General features: G+C 51.2%; 1 protein-coding gene across 3 annotated transcripts; it reads right to left on the reverse strand.

Annotated features, from left to right (window-relative positions):
• Nucleotides 1-5,956: 5,956 nt before the first annotated feature.
• Nucleotides 5,957-16,699, reverse strand: LOC103474103 (excitatory amino acid transporter 1-like). 3 transcript variants are annotated; one of them, XM_081613075.1, is made up of 10 exons: nucleotides 16,569-16,693; nucleotides 14,326-14,514; nucleotides 14,100-14,237; nucleotides 12,825-13,029; nucleotides 12,699-12,741; nucleotides 10,797-11,077; nucleotides 10,497-10,730; nucleotides 8,988-9,182; nucleotides 8,773-8,907; nucleotides 5,963-6,420 (listed from the first exon to the last, which is right to left on the reverse strand). In XM_081613075.1, exons 2-10 carry the CDS (start codon nucleotides 14,462-14,464, stop codon nucleotides 6,231-6,233), a joined length of 1,560 nt encoding a protein of 519 aa, XP_081469201.1. In that variant the 5' UTR covers nucleotides 14,465-14,514; nucleotides 16,569-16,693; the 3' UTR covers nucleotides 5,963-6,230. The 3 variants fall into 3 exon arrangements, with proteins under 3 accessions (XP_081469200.1, XP_081469202.1, XP_081469201.1); XM_081613074.1 differs by having other exon boundaries at nucleotides 5,957-6,420; nucleotides 10,497-11,077; nucleotides 16,569-16,699; XM_081613076.1 differs by lacking the exons at nucleotides 14,100-14,237; nucleotides 14,326-14,514; nucleotides 16,569-16,693 and having other exon boundaries at nucleotides 5,962-6,420; nucleotides 12,860-12,943.
• Between the last annotated feature and the right edge of the window lie 212 nt (nucleotides 16,700-16,911).

A 16,911-nucleotide genomic window follows, 5' to 3' on the forward strand; every position in this document is an offset into this window, starting at 1 on the left:
CCTGTTTGGCACTGAACTGTTTCCTGTTTGACACTGAACTGTTTGGCACTGAACTATTTCCTGTTTGTCACTGAACTGTTTCCTGTTTGTCACTGAACTGTTTCCTGTTTGTCACTGAACTGTTTCCTGTTTGACACTGAACTGTTTCCTGTTTGTCACTGAACTGTTTCCTGTTTGGCACTGAACTGTTTCCTGTTTGTCACTGAACTGTTTCCTGTTTGACACTGAACTGTTTCCTTTTTGACACTGAACTGTTTCCTGTTTGGCACTGAACTGTTTCCTGTTTGTCACTGAACTGTTTCCTGTTTGGCACTGAACTGTTTCCTGTTTGTCACTGAACTGTTTCCTGTTTGGCACTGAACTGTTTCCTGTTTGACACTGAACTGTTTCCTGTTTGGCACTGAACTGTTTCCTGTTTGACACTGAACTGTTTGGCACTGAACTGTTTCCTTTTTGACACTGAACTGTTTCCTGTTTGGCACTGAACTGTTTCCTGTTTGTCACTGAACTGTTTCCTGTTTGACACTGAACTGTTTCCTGTTTGTCACTGAACTGTTTCCTGTTTGTCACTGAACTGTTTCCTGTTTGGCACTGAACTGTTTCCTGTTTGGCACTGAACTGTTTCCTGTTTGACACTGAACTGTTTCCTTTTTGACACTGAACTGTTTCCTGTTTGGCACTGAACTGTTTCCTGTTTGGCACTGAACTGTTTCCTGTTTGACACTGAACTGTTTCCTTTTTGACACTGAACTGTTTCCTGTTTGGCACTGAACTGTTTCCTGTTTGTCACTGAACTGTTTCCTGTTTGTCACTGAACTGTTTAATGTTTGACACTGAACTGTTTCCTGTTTGACACTGAACTGTTTCCTGTTTGTCACTGAACTGTTTCCTGTTTGGCACTGAACTGTTTCCTGTTTGACACTGAACTGTTTCCTGTTTGGCACTGAACTGTTTCCTGTTTGTCACTGAACTGTTTCCTGTTTGGCACTGAACTGTTTCCTGTTTGACACTGAACTGTTTCCTGTTTGTCACTGAACTGTTTCCTGTTTGGCACTGAACTGTTTCCTGTTTGACACTGAACTGTTTCCTGTTTGGCACTGAACTATTTCCTGTTTGACACTGAACTATTTCCTGTTTGACACTGAACTGTTTCCTGTTTGGCACTGAACTGTTTCCTGTTTGTCACTGAACTGTTTCCTGTTTGGCACTGAACTGTTTCCTGTTTGACACTGAACTGTTTCCTGTTTGGCACTGAACTGTTTCCTGTTTGACACTGAACTGTTTGGCACTGAACTATTTCCTGTTTGTCACTGAACTGTTTCCTGTTTGTCACTGAACTGTTTCCTGTTTGTCACTGAACTGTTTCCTGTTTGACACTGAACTGTTTCCTGTTTGTCACTGAACTGTTTCCTGTTTGGCACTGAACTGTTTCCTGTTTGTCACTGAACTGTTTCCTGTTTGACACTGAACTGTTTCCTTTTTGACACTGAACTGTTTCCTGTTTGGCACTGAACTGTTTCCTGTTTGTCACTGAACTGTTTCCTGTTTGGCACTGAACTGTTTCCTGTTTGTCACTGAACTGTTTCCTGTTTGGCACTGAACTGTTTCCTGTTTGACACTGAACTGTTTCCTGTTTGGCACTGAACTGTTTCCTGTTTGACACTGAACTGTTTGGCACTGAACTGTTTCCTTTTTGACACTGAACTGTTTCCTGTTTGGCACTGAACTGTTTCCTGTTTGTCACTGAACTGTTTCCTGTTTGACACTGAACTGTTTCCTGTTTGTCACTGAACTGTTTCCTGTTTGTCACTGAACTGTTTCCTGTTTGGCACTGAACTGTTTCCTGTTTGGCACTGAACTGTTTCCTGTTTGACACTGAACTGTTTCCTTTTTGACACTGAACTGTTTCCTGTTTGTCACTGAACTGTTTCCTGTTTGGCACTGAACTGTTTCCTGTTTGACACTGAACTGTTTCCTTTTTGACACTGAACTGTTTCCTGTTTGGCACTGAACTGTTTCCTGTTTGTCACTGAACTGTTTCCTGTTTGTCACTGAACTGTTTAATGTTTGACACTGAACTGTTTCCTGTTTGACACTGAACTGTTTCCTGTTTGTCACTGAACTGTTTCCTGTTTGGCACTGAACTGTTTCCTGTTTGACACTGAACTGTTTCCTGTTTGGCACTGAACTGTTTCCTGTTTGTCACTGAACTGTTTCCTGTTTGGCACTGAACTGTTTCCTGTTTGACACTGAACTGTTTCCTGTTTGTCACTGAACTGTTTCCTGTTTGGCACTGAACTGTTTCCTGTTTGACACTGAACTGTTTCCTGTTTGGCACTGAACTATTTCCTGTTTGACACTGAACTATTTCCTGTTTGACACTGAACTATTTCCTGTTTGACACTGAACTGTTTCCTGTTTGGCACTGAACTGTTTCCTGTTTGTCACTGAACTGTTTCCTGTTTGGCACTGAACTGTTTCCTGTTTGGCACTGAACTGTTTCCTGTTTGTCCAGGCTGTTGCTCCATCGCTTGTTGTGACACGTAACCATGGCAACGAGGTGACGAGCAGCTGATTAGTGTCTCTAAACCCTGAAAAGCCTGAACTTTGACCCCAAATCAGCATCGTGGATCCAGAAGGAGGAAGATGAAACCTCATCATCATCATCATCATCCCGACTCCAACATGGAGGAGCTGAGGTAACAGGGGTCAGAGGTCAGCCAGTATTTCTGTCTGCCGCTGCCTGGCTGTGGAGCTGTTAGCATCAGGCTTCAGTCAGAGGCTCCTGCAGAGTCACTGGATCACTGACTGCTGCTGGAGACGCTTTAATAATGCGAGTTATGACAACATTTAATGTCTCTGTGGTTCTGGTTCTGGTTCTGAACCGTCTGACCCGGGATGACGGAAGTTCCGGCCGCGGTCGGTACCAGCGGTGCCACGAGCTCCCGCTGGTCACGTGGGGACCCATAGAGGGGAAACCCCCGCGGGCGGCTGGTTCTGAAAGCGGCCTGTGTGCCGACAGCATCCATCGGTTCTGGTTCCGATCCGTGGAGAATCGGGTTTGTGAGGTTCTGGTTTTGGGCGGGGAGTTTTTCTTAGTGTCTGCAGCTTTTACGCAGAACCTGGTAAAAATGCTTCAACGCGTTTTATTCATTTAGCTTCTGGTTTTTGTTGCGTGACAAACATCTTTCCTGGAGAGACGATCTCTGATCTCTGAACCGGCAGCTCGTCAGGACGTCACGGTCTGAAACCGTCCAATCAGAGGCCAGAACACTGACGCTAACGTTGGTTCTGCTAAAACTTTATACCAGTGGGGTTTAGCTAATGCTAATGCTAATGCTAAACTCAGCCACCAACCCACGGCTCTGAAATAATTCATGAGTTTCTGTGTATTTCTTTCGTTAGCATCCAGATGCTAACGAGCGCTAAGCGTTAACACAACATTCATTCATTCATTCATCATTTCATTCGTTCATTTAGCGCTTCAGGATTTAAGCTAATGCGCTAACCAACATGTTAGCTCTGCTGTTAGCATCCAGCTATTCGTCTCCAGCGTTTTAAAACCGGATCGCTGTCTGACGGAGCCGGTTCTGGTTCTGGTTCTGGTTCTGGTCGACCAGAGAACTGGGATTCGTTTCTGTTTGGACCCGCAGCAGCAGAACCTCACCTGCTCTGCCTTCCAGAACCAGAACCAGAACCGGGTTCTGACTTCACTCGGTCCTGAAGTCTCGTTTCTCAGAAAGTCCAGATTTGGAGAAAAGAACATTTTGGTTTCTAAGAAATCTGGTCCAGATCCAGAACCGGCTTCATCATCCCGTCAGAACCGGGTCGAACCGGGTCATGGAGCGGATCTGAAGGAACTGGGTTCAGATCAGAACATCAGAACCGTTTCCTGTTCTTTATATGAAATCAGTGAATTGTTTCTCACAGATCTGGATCTGGATCTGGATTTTGGTTCTGGATCTGGATTTTGGTTCTGGATCTGGATCTGGATTTTGGTTCTGGTTCTGGTTCTGGATCTGGATTTTGGTTCTGGTTCTGGTTCTGGATCTGGATTTTGGTTCTGGATCTGGATTTTGGTTCTGGATCTGGATTTTGGTTCTGGTTCTGGGTCTGGTTCTGGTTCTGGATCTGGATCTGGATCTGGTTCTGGGTCTGGTTCTGGTTCTGGGTCTGGATCTGGATTTTGGTTCTGGATTTTGGTTCTGGATCTGGATTTTGGTTCTGGGTCTGGATCTGGATTTTGGTTCTGGATCTGGATCTGGACCTGGATCTGGATCTGGTTCTGGGTCTGGTTCTGGTTCTGGGTCTGGATCTGGATTTTGGTTCTGGATTTTGGTTCTGGGTCTGGATTTTGGTTCTGGATCTGGATCTGGACCTGGATCTGGATCTGGTTCTGGGTCTGGATCTGGATTTTGGTTCTGGTTCTGGGTCTGGATTTTGGTTCTGGATCTGGATCTGGTTCTGGATCTGGATCTGGTTCTGGATCTGGATCTGGATTTGAAGGGAGGATGATGACGTCGTCTCCTGGTTTCCCGGTGGAGGTTCTGACCCAGAAGAACCCGACCCGGCGGCCCAGAAGAACCCGACCCGGCGGCCCAGAAGAACCCGACCCGGCGGCCCAGAAGAACCCGACCCGGCGGCCCAGAAGAACCCGACCCGGCGGCCCAGAAGAACCCGACCCGGCGGCCCAGAAGAACCCGACCCGGCGGCCCAGAAGAACCCGGCCCGGCGGCCACGTGTCGGGTCACACGTCTCCGGCTGAAAGGCGTCTCTGTCCGATGGGAGTATCTGAGGTCGGAGCCTGAAGGCCTCGTTCATCCGGCAGAGATGCATCAGCCACAGAAAATCAATCAGAACCGGATCAGAACCAGAACCAGAACTCAGACCCACTTCAGAACCTGCAGCTCGTCAGGCAGAAACCGTCCAATCAGAGTCCAGAAGACCTTCAACCAGGAAGCTGCAGAGAGCCGCGGCTCGGGTTGGACCCGGGTCACAAAGGTCGCCCAGAGGTCACATGAGGTCACATGACCTTGTGACCTCATGTGACCTCATGTGACCTCATGTGACCTCATGTGAATAAAAGATTTTCCACATTTCAAACTTTCGGGTCAGAAAACAAACAGAGTTTCTTGATTTTACTGGATTTATTTTACTAATTAAAATGTTTCACAAAGTGATCGATGTGATCAGAACCCGATGAAACCGAACCGGTACCGAGGTCCGGGAGACCGGTACCGAGGTCCGGGAGACCGAAACCGGTACCGAGGTCCGGGAGACCGGTACCGAGGTCCGGGAGACCGAAACCGGTACCGAGGTCCGGGAGACCGAAACCGGTACCGAGGTCCGGGAAACCGGTACCGAGGTCCGGGAGACCGGTACCGAGGTCCGGGAGACCGAAACCGGTACCGAGGTCCGAGACCGAAACCGGTACCGAGGTCCGGGAGACCGGTACCGAGGTCCGGGAAACCGGTACCGAGGTCCGGGAGACCGAAACCGGTACCGAGGTCCGGGAAACCGGTACCGAGGTCCGGGAGACCGAAACCGGTACCGAGGTCCGGGAAACCGGTACCGAGGTCCGGGAAACCGGTACCGAGGTCCGGGAGACCAAAACCGGTACCAAGGTCCGGGAGACCGAAACCGGTACGAGGTCGGAAACCGGTACCGAGGTCCGGGAGACCGGTACCGAGGTCCGGGAAACCGAAACCGGTACCGAGGTCCGGGAAACCGAAACCGGTACCGAGGTCCGGGAAACCGAAACCGGTACCGAGGTCCGGGAGACCGAAACCGGTACCAAGGTCCGGGAAACCGGTACCAAGGTCCGGGAAACTGAAACCGGTACCGAGGTCCGGGAAACCGAAACCGGTACCGAGGTCCGGGAAACCGGTACCGAGGTCCGGGAAACCGGTACCGAGGTCCGGGAAACCGGTACCGAGGTCCGGGTAACCAAAACCGGTACCAAGGTCCGGGAGACCGAAACCGGTACCGAGGTCCGGGAGACCGAAACCGGTACCGAGGTCCGGGAAACTGAAACCGGTACCGAGGTCCGGGAAACCGAAACAGGGCTTTAAAAAAACCTCCCAGAATCTAAAGTTTGTTTCCCTGTTTCTACTTTTACATCAACGTTTTTCGTTAAATCAGCGTCAGAGGAAACTGGATCTACATGATGAACGGATGAACGGATGAACGGACGATGAGCTGCGGGTCCAGAACCAGCTGCGGTTCTGGTTCTACATGTTGGACTCGCTGTGCGGGCGCCGCTCGCTGTCCTGGGAGATCAGCTTGTAGGGCTTCTTCTCCTCCACCACAGAGTTTCCCATCTCCACGTCTCGGCTGCGCAGCTCGTGGCGGGACAGGAACTCCACGATGCCGGCGCCGATCGAGTCTCCCAGGACGTTGGTGGTGGTCCGGAGGCGGTCCCTGACCGGAGAGACGGGTTCTGGTTACTCCTGTCCAACAGCGGAAACTTCCTGAACTGGGCTCTGACGACCCCCAGCTGAAGGTCGGCGCCGTTTCTCCCGTTAGCCGAGCCGTTTCTCCAGTCGCCCCAGTTAGCATAGCCGTTTCTCCAGTCGCCCCAGTTAGCATAGCCGTTTCTCCATTAGCCCCAGTTAGCATAGCCGTTTCTCCAGTCGCCCCAGTTAGCATAGCCGTTTCTCCAGTCGCCCCAGTTAGCATAGCCGTTTCTCCATTAGCCCCAGTTAGCCGAGCCGTTTCCCCAGTCGCCCCAGTTAGCTGAGCCGTTTCTCCATTAGCCCCAGTTAGCCGAGCCGTTTCTCCAGTCGCCCCAGTTAGCCGAGCCGTTTCTCCAGTCGCCCCAGTTAGCATAGCCGTTTCTCCAGTCGCCCCAGTTAGCATAGCCGTTTCTCCAGTCGCCCCAGTTAGCATAGCCGTTTCTCCAGTCGCCCCAGTTAGCTGAGCCGTTTCTCCATTAGCCCCAGTTAGCCGAGCCGTTTCTCCAGTCGCCCCAGTTAGCCGAGCCGTTTCTCCAGTCGCCCCAGTTAGCCGAGCCGTTTCTCCAGTCGCCCCAGTTAGCCGTTTCTCCAGTCGCCCCAGTTAGCCGAGCCGTTTCTCCAGTCGCCCCAGTTAGCCGTTTCTCCAGTCGCCCCAGTTAGCCGAGCCGTTTCTCCAGTCGCCCCAGTTAGCCGAGCCGTTTCTCCAGTCGCCCCAGTTAGCCGTTTCTCCAGTCGCCCCAGTTAGCCGAGCCGTTTCTCCAGTCGCCCCAGTTAGCCGTTTCTCCAGTCGCCCCAGTTAGCCGAGCTGTTTCTCCAGTCGCCCCAGTTAGCCGAGCCGTTTCTCCAGTCGCCCCAGTTAGCCGAGCCGTTTCTCCAGTCGCCCCAGTTAGCCGAGCCGTTTCTCCAGTCGCCCCAGTTAGCCGAGCCGTTTCTCCAGTCGCCCCAGTTAGCCGAGCCGTTTCCCCAGTCGCCCCAGTTAGCCGAGCCGTTTCTCCAGTCGCCCCAGTTAGCCGAGCCGTTTCTCCAGTCGCCCCAGTTAGCCGTTTCTCCAGTCGCCCCAGTTAGCCGAGCCGTTTCTCCAGTCGCCCCAGTTAGCCGAGCCGTTTCTCCAGTCGCCCCAGTTAGCCGTTTCTCCAGTCGCCCCAGTTAGCCGTTTCTCCAGTCGCCCCAGTTAGCCGAGCCGTTTCTCCAGTCGCCCCAGTTAGCCGTTTCTCCAGTCGCCCCAGTTAGCCGAGCCGTTTCTCCAGTCGCCCCAGTTAGCCGAGCCGTTTCTCCAGTCGCCCCAGTTAGCCGAGCCGTTTCTCCAGTCGCCCCAGTTAGCCGAGCCGTTTCTCCAGTCGCCCCAGTTAGCCGAGCCGTTTCTCCAGTCGCCCCAGTTAGCATAGCCGTTTCTCCAGTCGCCCCAGTTAGCCGAGCCGTTTCTCCAGTCGCCCCAGTTAGCCGAGCCGTTTGTCCAGTCGCCCCAGTTAGCCGAGCCGTTTGTCCAGTCGCCCCAGTTAGCCGTTTCTCCAGTCGCCCCAGTTAGCCGAGCCGTTTGTCCAGTCGCCCCAGTTAGCCGAGCCGTTTGTCCAGTCGCCCCAGTTAGCCGTTTCCCCAGTCGCCCCAGTTAGCATAGCCGTTTCCCCAGTCGCCCCAGTTAGCCGAGCCGTTTCTCCAGTCGCCCCAGTTAGCCGAGCCGTTTCTCCAGTCGCCCCAGTTAGCCGAGCCGTTTCTCCAGTCGCCCCAGTTAGCCGAGCCGTTTCTCCAGTCGCCCCAGTTAGCCGTTTCCCCAGTCGCCCCAGTTAGCCGAGCCGTTTCTCCAGTCGCCCCAGTTAGCCGAGCCGTTTCTCCAGTCGCCCCAGTTAGCCGTTTCTCCAGTCGCCCCAGTTAGCCGAGCCGTTTCTCCAGTCGCCCCAGTTAGCCGAGCCGTTTCTCCAGTCGCCCCAGTTAGCCGTTTCTCCAGTCGCCCCAGTTAGCCGAGCCGTTTCTCCAGTCGCCCCAGTTAGCCGAGCCGTTTCTCCAGTCGCCCCAGTTAGCCGTTTCCCCAGTCGCCCCAGTTAGCCGAGCCGTTTCTGGTCCTGGTTTTCTAATTGAAACGATTAATTTGAGAAGCTAATTATGTTTCTATGTTAAAACTCAAAAATATTCAGTACAAGGGAAGATGTGGCACGAGGCTCTGGGGAGAAGGAGAAGTGTGTCAGTGGGTGCTGGAGGATGTGGAGCTGCCGTTGACCTTTAGAACGACCTTTGCAGTGACCCCAGTGGAGTTGCCGTCAGCGATAACCTTTGACCCCGCCTGCTGCCCCCAGTTGGTCGTGTTTACTGGGGTTATACTCACAGGAACCAATCGACTGCTATGATGAGAGTGATGTCATCAGTAGGGAGTCCGACGGAGGTCAGCACGATCACCATGGTAACCAGGCCGGCCTGCGGGATGCCGGCGGCGCCGATGCTGGCCGCCGTCGCTGTGATGCTTCCCAGTCAGGAGACAGAAACCAGTGAGTCTTACTGGTTGTTCCCTACGGAACCGTCGTCATGGTTACCCTTGTTTACCTGATGGTGATGATCTGGCCGAAGTTCATCTCCATGTTGTTGACCTGGGCGATGAAGATGGCCGCCAGCGCCTCGTACAGAGCCGTGCCGTCCATGTTGATGGTGGCGCCGACCGGCAGCACGAAGCGCGTGATGCGCTTGTCGATGCGGTTGTTCTCCTCCAGACACTTGAAGGTGACGGGCAGCGTGGCGGAGCTGGACGGCGACACGGACAGGAGAGACGCTTCAGAGGACCTACGGTAGCAGGCGGACGCTAACAGGAGGCTAACGGGTGAGGCTAAAGGATGAGGCTATCGGCTGAGGCTAACGGATGAGGCTAATGGGTGAGGCTAACAGATTAGGCTAACGGATGAGGCCAATGGATGATGCTAATCGATGAGGCTAACAGATGAGGCTAACAGATGAGGCTAATGGATGACGCCAATGGATGAGGCTAACAGATTAGGCTAACGGATGACGCCAATGGATGAGGCTAACAGATTAGGCTAACGGATGACGCCAATGGATGATGCTAATCGATGAGGCTAACAGATGAGGCTAATGGATGACGCCAATGGATGATGCTAATGGATGAGGCTAACAGATGACGCTAATGGATGAGGCTAACGGATGATGCTAACGGGTGAGGCTAACAGATGAGGCTAATGCTTTAGCTGAGGCTGGAGACAGAAGCTTCATTTGGACAACGGTGGTAGCAGGTTGTCCCTCAGTCGGCGGGTTGCAGGATCGACTCCTGATCTGTCGTTGTGTCTTTGGGCAGAACATTTCACCAGACCCCCTGCTGGGCCCTCTGACCCCCTGCTGGGCCCTCTGACCCCCTGCTGGACCCTCTGACCCCCTGCTGGGCCCTCTGACCCCCTGCTGGACCCTCTGACCCCCTGCTGGGCCTTCTGACCCCCTGCTGGGCCCTCTGACCCCCTGCTGGGCCCTCTGACCCCCTGCTGGACCATCTGACCCTCTGCTGGACCCCCTGACCCCCTGCTGGACCCTGTGACCCCCTGCTGGACCATCTGACCCTCTGCTGGGCCCTCTGACCCCCTGCTGGGCCCTGTGACCCCCTGCTGGGCCCTCTGACCTCCTGCTGGGCCCTCTGACCCCCTGCTGGACCCTCTGACCACCTGCTGGGCCCTCTGACCCCCTGCTGGACCCTCTGACCCCCTGCTGGACCCTCTGACCCCCTGCTGGGCCTTCTGACCCCCTGCTGGGCCCTCTGACCCCCTGCTGGGCCCTCTGACCCCCTGCTGGACCATCTGACCCTCTGCTGGACCCCCTGACCCCCTGCTGGACCCTGTGACCCCCTGCTGGACCATCTGACCCTCTGCTGGGCCCTCTGACCCCCTGCTGGGCCCTGTGACCCCCTGCTGGGCCCTCTGACCTCCTGCTGGACCCTCTGACCCCCTGCTGGACCCTCTGACCACCTGCTGGGCCCTCTGACCCCCTGCTGGACCCTCTGACCCCCTGCTGGACCCTCTGACCCCCTGCTGGCAGAGCGAAGGAAGCCTTCCCCACCTGGACGACGTTCCCAGAGCCGTGACCAGAGCCTGCAGGAGCCCGGCGATGAAGACGAAGGGATTCTGCCGCGTGATGACGAAGTACAGCGTGGGCAGGATGAGCACGCCGTGGATCAGCAGCCCGATGATGACGGTGACGGTGTACATGCCCAGCTGGCCGCCCATCTGCGTCAGGTCGTCCATCTCCACGATCTTCCCCGCGATCAGAAACAGGATGCCGACGGGAGCGTACCTGCAGGCGGACGGAGAGCGGAGTGACCGCGGGTCGGCTGTCGGCTTCCGGAGGACGGAGACGTACCACATGATGATGGCCACCAGGCTCATGATGGCTTCATTCAGGCTGTCGAAGAAGTCCCTGAGGACCTGGCCCTGCTCCTTCATGCTGCCGATGATCAGGCCGAAGCACATGGAGAAGACCACCAGGCCCAGGGCGTTGACCCCGTTCACCTGGCCAGGTATGGGGATCACCTCCTCCCTGCTGACCTCCATGACCTCCTGCGTGGCGTTGGTGGAGTTGAAGAGCGACTCGTTCACCGTGATCGTCACATGGACCTTCCTCTTTCCATACCTGGTCTTGAACTGCGGAGAGAGAAAGAGGAGAGTCTGGGTTCCTCAGAGGTCAGACGGAGGTCAGGGTCTCCTGAGCCTCTCCAGGAAGTGAGGAACAGGAAGTTCTCATCATGGCCGGCCAATCAGAACCTCAGAGGGTCGGCTGGCTGGATCTACATCACAGGGTTTAGCAGGAGCTAATGCTAAAGCTCTTTCTTGCTAGCTCTGCTAATTTAGCCTAACTGATCGTAGAGGCTAACGGATGAGCAGAAGCTAATGCTAGAGCTCTTTCTTGCTAGCTCTGCTAATTTAGCCTAACTGATCGTAGAGGCTAACGGACGAGCAGAAGCTAATGCTAAAGCTCTTTCTTGCTAGCTCTGCTAATTTAGCCTAACTGATCGTAGAGGCTAACGGATGAGCAGAAGCTAATGCTAGAGCTCTTTCTTGCTAGCTCTGCTAATTTAGCCTAACTGATCGTAGAGGCTAACGGACGAGCAGAAGCTAATGCTAAAGCTCTTTCTTGCTAGCTCTGCTAATTTAGCCCAACTGATCGTAGAGGCTAACGGATGAGCAGAAGCTAATGCTAAAGCTCTTTCTTGCTAGCTCTGCTAATTTAGCCTAACTGATCGTAGAGGCTAACGGATGAGCAGAAGCTAATGCTAAAGCTCTTTCTTGCTAGCTCTGCTAATTTAGCCTAACTGATCGTAGAGGCTAACGGATGAGCAGAAGCTAATGCTAAAGCTCTTTCTTGCTAGCTCTGCTAATTTAGCCCAACTGATCGTAGAGGCTAACGGATGAGCAGAAGCTAATGCTAAAGCTCTTTCTTGCTAGCTCTGCCAATTTAGCCTAACTGATCGTAGAGGCTAACGGATGAGCAGAAGCTAATGCTAAAGCTCTTTCTTGCTAGCTCTGCTAATTTAGCCCAACTGATCGTAGAGGCTAACGGATGAGCAGAAGCTAATGCTAAAGCTCTTTCTTGCTAGCTCTGCCAATTTAGCCTAACTGATCATAGAGGCTAACGGATGAGCAGAAGCTAATGCTAAAGCTCTTTCTTGCTAGCTCTGCTAATTTAGCCTAACTGATCGTAGAGGCTCACGGATGAGCAGAAGCTAATGCTAAACTCTTTCTTGCTAGCTCTGCTAATTTAGCCCAACTGATCGTAGAGGCTAACGGATGAGCAGAAGCTAATGCTAAAGCTCTTTCTTGCTAGCTCTGCTAATTTAGCCCAACTGATCGTAGAGGCTAACGGATGAGCAGAAGCTAATGCTAAAGCTCTTTCTTGCTAGCTCTGCTAATTTAGCCCAACTGATCGTAGAGGCTAACGGATGAGCAGAAGCTAATGCTAAAGCTCTTTCTTGCTAGCTCTGCTAATTTAGCCTAACTGATCGTAGACATCAGGTCACCAGCAGCTTAAACTGCAAACCGTCAGCAGTGATGCATTCTGGGTACAGAACAAACGTCATTTGCTGCATCACAAAAACGAATTTAGCGGCTAAACGTTTAGCTAGCGCGCTACACGGACGGCTAGCTGTGGTTTTAGCGGATCAGCAGACGTTTGCCTGTATAAACGTGTTGCTCTGCGGGGGAGGAGCTGCTGATGAAGACGAGGTGACGCCTCCTCCTCCTCCTCCTCCTCATCCGAACCACTGACCTGCTGCGTGCAGGCCTGCACCAGGTTTGGAGGGAACATGTTTCTGAAACGAGACGATGCGAAGCGTTTAGCTGCGACTCGCCCGCCGGCTGGTCCAACGTCGGGACGTTTTGAGTCTGACATCACCTGATGAGGTCCAGGAAGGCGTCGGCGGGGCTGACCTGCTCGATGGTCTGCTGCTTCCCAAACTCGGCCTTGGAGCCTTTTCCCGGGTGGATGATGAGGACGATGATGATCCCGACGAAGACGGCGATGATGGTGGTGGTCATGTAGTAGATCACGGCGCGCATCCCCATCTTCCCCGACGCCCTGCTGTCCAGCGCCGCCATGCCTGAAACCACCACCGGTTATTACGGCTGGGAGGGGCGGACATCCATTTAAATGAACGGACAGGAAGTGCTTTTATTTTGACGTTCACAGCAGGAAGTGGCCTTTCACTGTAGCAGTTAGCTTAGCAGGAGTCAGACGATGCTGCAGGTCAGTGACGTTTAGTTTCCTCTGAAATGATCGTGTGGTTGTTAATATGAAGCTAAAGCTAACGCTAGCAGGTTGCTATTAGCTGTTAGCATCCCATGATAATCCATCAGGCTCATTGTTTCACTTCCTGTCTGTCTCCATTACACCAGATTAAACCTGGAGTCAAACCTGCTCAAAAGAGTTTCTGCCCTGACTGACCCTGATTGACCCTAACTGACCCTGACTGACCCTGACTGACCCTGATTGACCCTGACTGACCCTGACTGACCCTGACTGACCCTGACTGACCCTGATTGACCCTGACTGACCCTGATTGACCCTGATTGACCCTGATTGACCCTAACTGACCCTGATTGACCCTAACTGACCCTGATTGACCCTAACTGACCCTGATTGACCCTGATTGACCCTAACTGACCCTGATTGACCCTAACTGACCCTGATTGACCCTGACTGACCCTGATTGACCCTGACTGACCCTGATTGACCCTGACTGACCCTGATTGACCCTGATTGACCCTGACTGACCCTAACTGACCCTGATTGACCCTAACTGACCCTGACTGACCCTGATTGACCCTGATTGACCCTAACTGACCCTGATTGACCTTCTGTCTGTCTGGTTCTCGCTGCTAACGGAGGATCTTAATGTTTCTTTTGGAAGATTCTCTGATTTTACATTAAATTACAGAAAATGTTGTCTAGAAATAAAGATCTCTGCGGATCCAAACTCCCTGCCTGAAGGCGTTTCCTGACCTTCCTGACCTTTCCTGACCTTCCTGACCTTTCCTGACCTTTCCTGCCCGATGCTGGGTTTTCTACTTCCAGACATTTATTCCCTCTGAGCCGCCTGAACATGTCAGACTCAGCAGAGACACTCCAGCAGCTGTGGGTGCGGACGGACACGCGGCGCAGGAATCTGACCGGTGATCAGGCTGGAGACGAGCAGCGGCAGCACCAGCATCTGCAGCATCCTCATCAGAACCTCTCCGGGGAAGGAGAAGTACTTCACCTGGCGGTAGCTCATCCTGTAGGGACGCAGGGCGAAGCCCAGGACGATCCCTGCACACAGAGAGAGGAGAGAGAGGAGCCGGTGACCGTCCGTCCATCCGCCCGCCGGACGGCAGGACGCCTGCTGAGGGCCACACACCTACGGCCACGGCGCCCACCGTGAAGAGGACGAAGGCGTTCTTCCTCAGGAAGGCCTGGACGTCCTCCCTGGAGACCTCCTCCACTTTCCTCCTGGCCTTCATGGTCCGGATGTGGATCCCCTCCCTGATCCGCTGCATCACTGGGCCCCGGGATTCAAACCCACAACCTCTTCACTGCGCGGCCGGTTCTGAGGACAGACAGACAGAGCGAATAAAAAAAATCCACTTCCTGTGACACCAACTAGTGTAAAAACACAAACCCTCATTTAAATCAGTGACGTTTGCTGAAACTTCTATGGAAGCCCATTACCGCCATGAAAAAAAAAAAAAAGCTAAACAGGAAGTCATAATTATGAGATTTAAAGTCATAATTTCGACTTTCAAAGTCATAATTATGAGATTTAAAGTCATAATTATGAGATTTAAAGTCATAATTATGAGATTTAAAGTCATAATTTCGACTTTCAAAGTCATAATTATGAGATTTAAAGTCATAATTTCGACTTTCAAAGTCATAATTATGAGATTTAAAGTCATAATTTCGACTTTCAAAGTCATAATTATGAGATTTAAAGTCATAATTATGAGATTTAAAGTCATAATTTCGACTTTCAAAGTCATAATTATGAGATTTAAAGTCATAATTATGAGATTTAAAGTCATAATTATGAGATTTAAAGTCATAATTTCGACTTTCAAAGTCATAATTATGAGATTTAAAGTCATAATTATGAGATTTAAAGTCATAATTATAACTTTCAAAGTCATAAATCTCATAATTTCGACTTTCAAAGTCATAATTATGAGATTTAAAGTCATAATTATGAGATTTAAAGTCATAATTATGAGATTTAAAGTCATAATTTCGACTTTCAAAGTCATAATTATGAGATTTAAAGTCATAATTATGAGATTTAAAGTCATAATTTCGACTTTCAAAGTCATAATTATGAGATTTATGACTTTGAAAGTTATAATTATGACTTTAAATCTCATAATTATGACTTCCTGTTTAGCTTTTTTTTTTCATGGCGGAAATGGGCTTCCATAAACTTCGGTTATTTAGCCTGTAAAACATTTTATTACAGGTTTTATCCGCCTACTCATCAACGTCACAGCTCAAAACTCAAACGTCCAATTAGCTTCAAGCTAGTTCTGCTTTAGCACTAAACATGTAGCCTGCTAACTAACTAGCTTACGAATTAAACCTTCAGTTGGTGGTTAAATATTTAGCTCGGTAACATAAACAACTTGTTAACTGAATGTTAAGCTAAATCTTTAGATATTTAACTCCGAGCTAAACGTTTAGCTAATATGCTAATTTACTTGCTGATAACCGGAAGTGGGCGATGAATTCGACTTCTTCTCCTTCACATCATTTCAGAATAAAACAAAAGCGCGGGCAACAGTTACTGCGCTGGCTGGAACGCTTTTATTTTGACAGTCCACATCCGGTTATCGGGAAGTCGATTTGAACACTAGCCAAACAAAGCAACACATTTAGCTAGCATTTAGCTGTGACAAACTAAAATAAGAAACGTGTGAATACTGTTTTTTTTTTTCTTTTTCACAGCATATTTACGTCACAGTTTCCGGCCTGACGTGTTTCCTGTCCGCCAGGATCCGACGTTCGCAGGGAACGACGGAGGAGAAACGTTCCCGGATGTTTTCTCCTGCTGGATGGATGTTAGCGTCCAAAATCTTTTCCATAAATGTTTAAATCCAAGCAGATGAACCGCGTTAAGGTTCGGTTCGGTTCGGTTCTCTGAAGCTCGAACTGGGACTCAGTTTCACCCAAAGCGACTCATTTGGGGTGAAAATGAACAGCAAGGCAGCAGCTAGCAGTTATTTTTAGCAATCGATTAACCGCTTGGCACATTCGTTTAGCCGTTTTATACAATATTAGAAAAGCATTAAAAGATCAAAAAAAACAAAAAAACAATTAAACACCTTTTTAAAAATAAGAAAACAAACATTTTATTCACCTGAAGACCAGGTGAAGCTAAAACCGCAACAGGCTAACACAGGTTTACACAGTCGCAGACTAAATTAGTGAGGGTTACGTCCGTTATCGATTAGCCTCGATTAACCGATCTGCTGCGGAATTAGCCAAAATGCAATTAGTTTAATTTTTAAAGGTTAAAGTCTGAGGAGATGATGATGATGGTGATGATGGTGATGAAGATGCTGCCCTCCATCTTGAACCCGGCTCCTCGCGTCGATGAGATGAATCTGAGCTCACCTGTCTGCCTCTCCGGTCTCAGTGATGCGGCTGCAGAGTCGGAGGGAAACTTCCTGCTCTGATCTGAGCGCTGAGCTTCTTCTTCACCTCCCGCTCCGGCGGAGGGAGGAGGAAGAGGAGGAGGAGGAGGAGGAGGAGGGACAGGAGGGACAGGAGGACAGACGATTCGGAATTAACCGAATCGTTTGAGGCGGGAAAACAGGAATGAGGTTTGGAGGATGCGCTCCGTCCCGCTCGGGACTTGGTATAGTTCATGATGGTCCTCAGAGGGAACCGCAGCGCAATTAGCTGGAAAAGTGGAGCTGGAGCGGGAATAGGTGACCTGACAGCGAGGAGAGGCGTT

Source organism: Poecilia reticulata, chromosome 12 (genome assembly GCF_904066995.2).
Source record: "Poecilia reticulata chromosome 12, P_reticulata-male-v2, whole genome shotgun sequence".
NCBI lineage: Eukaryota > Metazoa > Chordata > Actinopteri > Cyprinodontiformes > Poeciliidae > Poecilia > Poecilia reticulata.

What these genes read in the sequence shown, in the direction of transcription:
- LOC103474103 (XM_081613074.1), bottom strand. Translation starts at nt 14,464, where the DNA reads ATGCAGCGGATCAGGGAGGGGATCCACATCCGGACCATGAAGGCCAGG. An exon ending in GCCTTCCTGGACCTCATCAG is followed by an intron (nt 12,742 to 12,824) that starts GTGATGTCAGAC and finishes GTCTCGTTTCAG; the next exon opens with AAACATGTTCCCTCCAAACC. An exon ending in GCTCTGGGAACGTCGTCCAG is followed by an intron (nt 9,183 to 10,496) that starts GTGGGGAAGGCT and finishes GTCGCCGTCCAG; the next exon opens with CTCCGCCACGCTGCCCGTCA.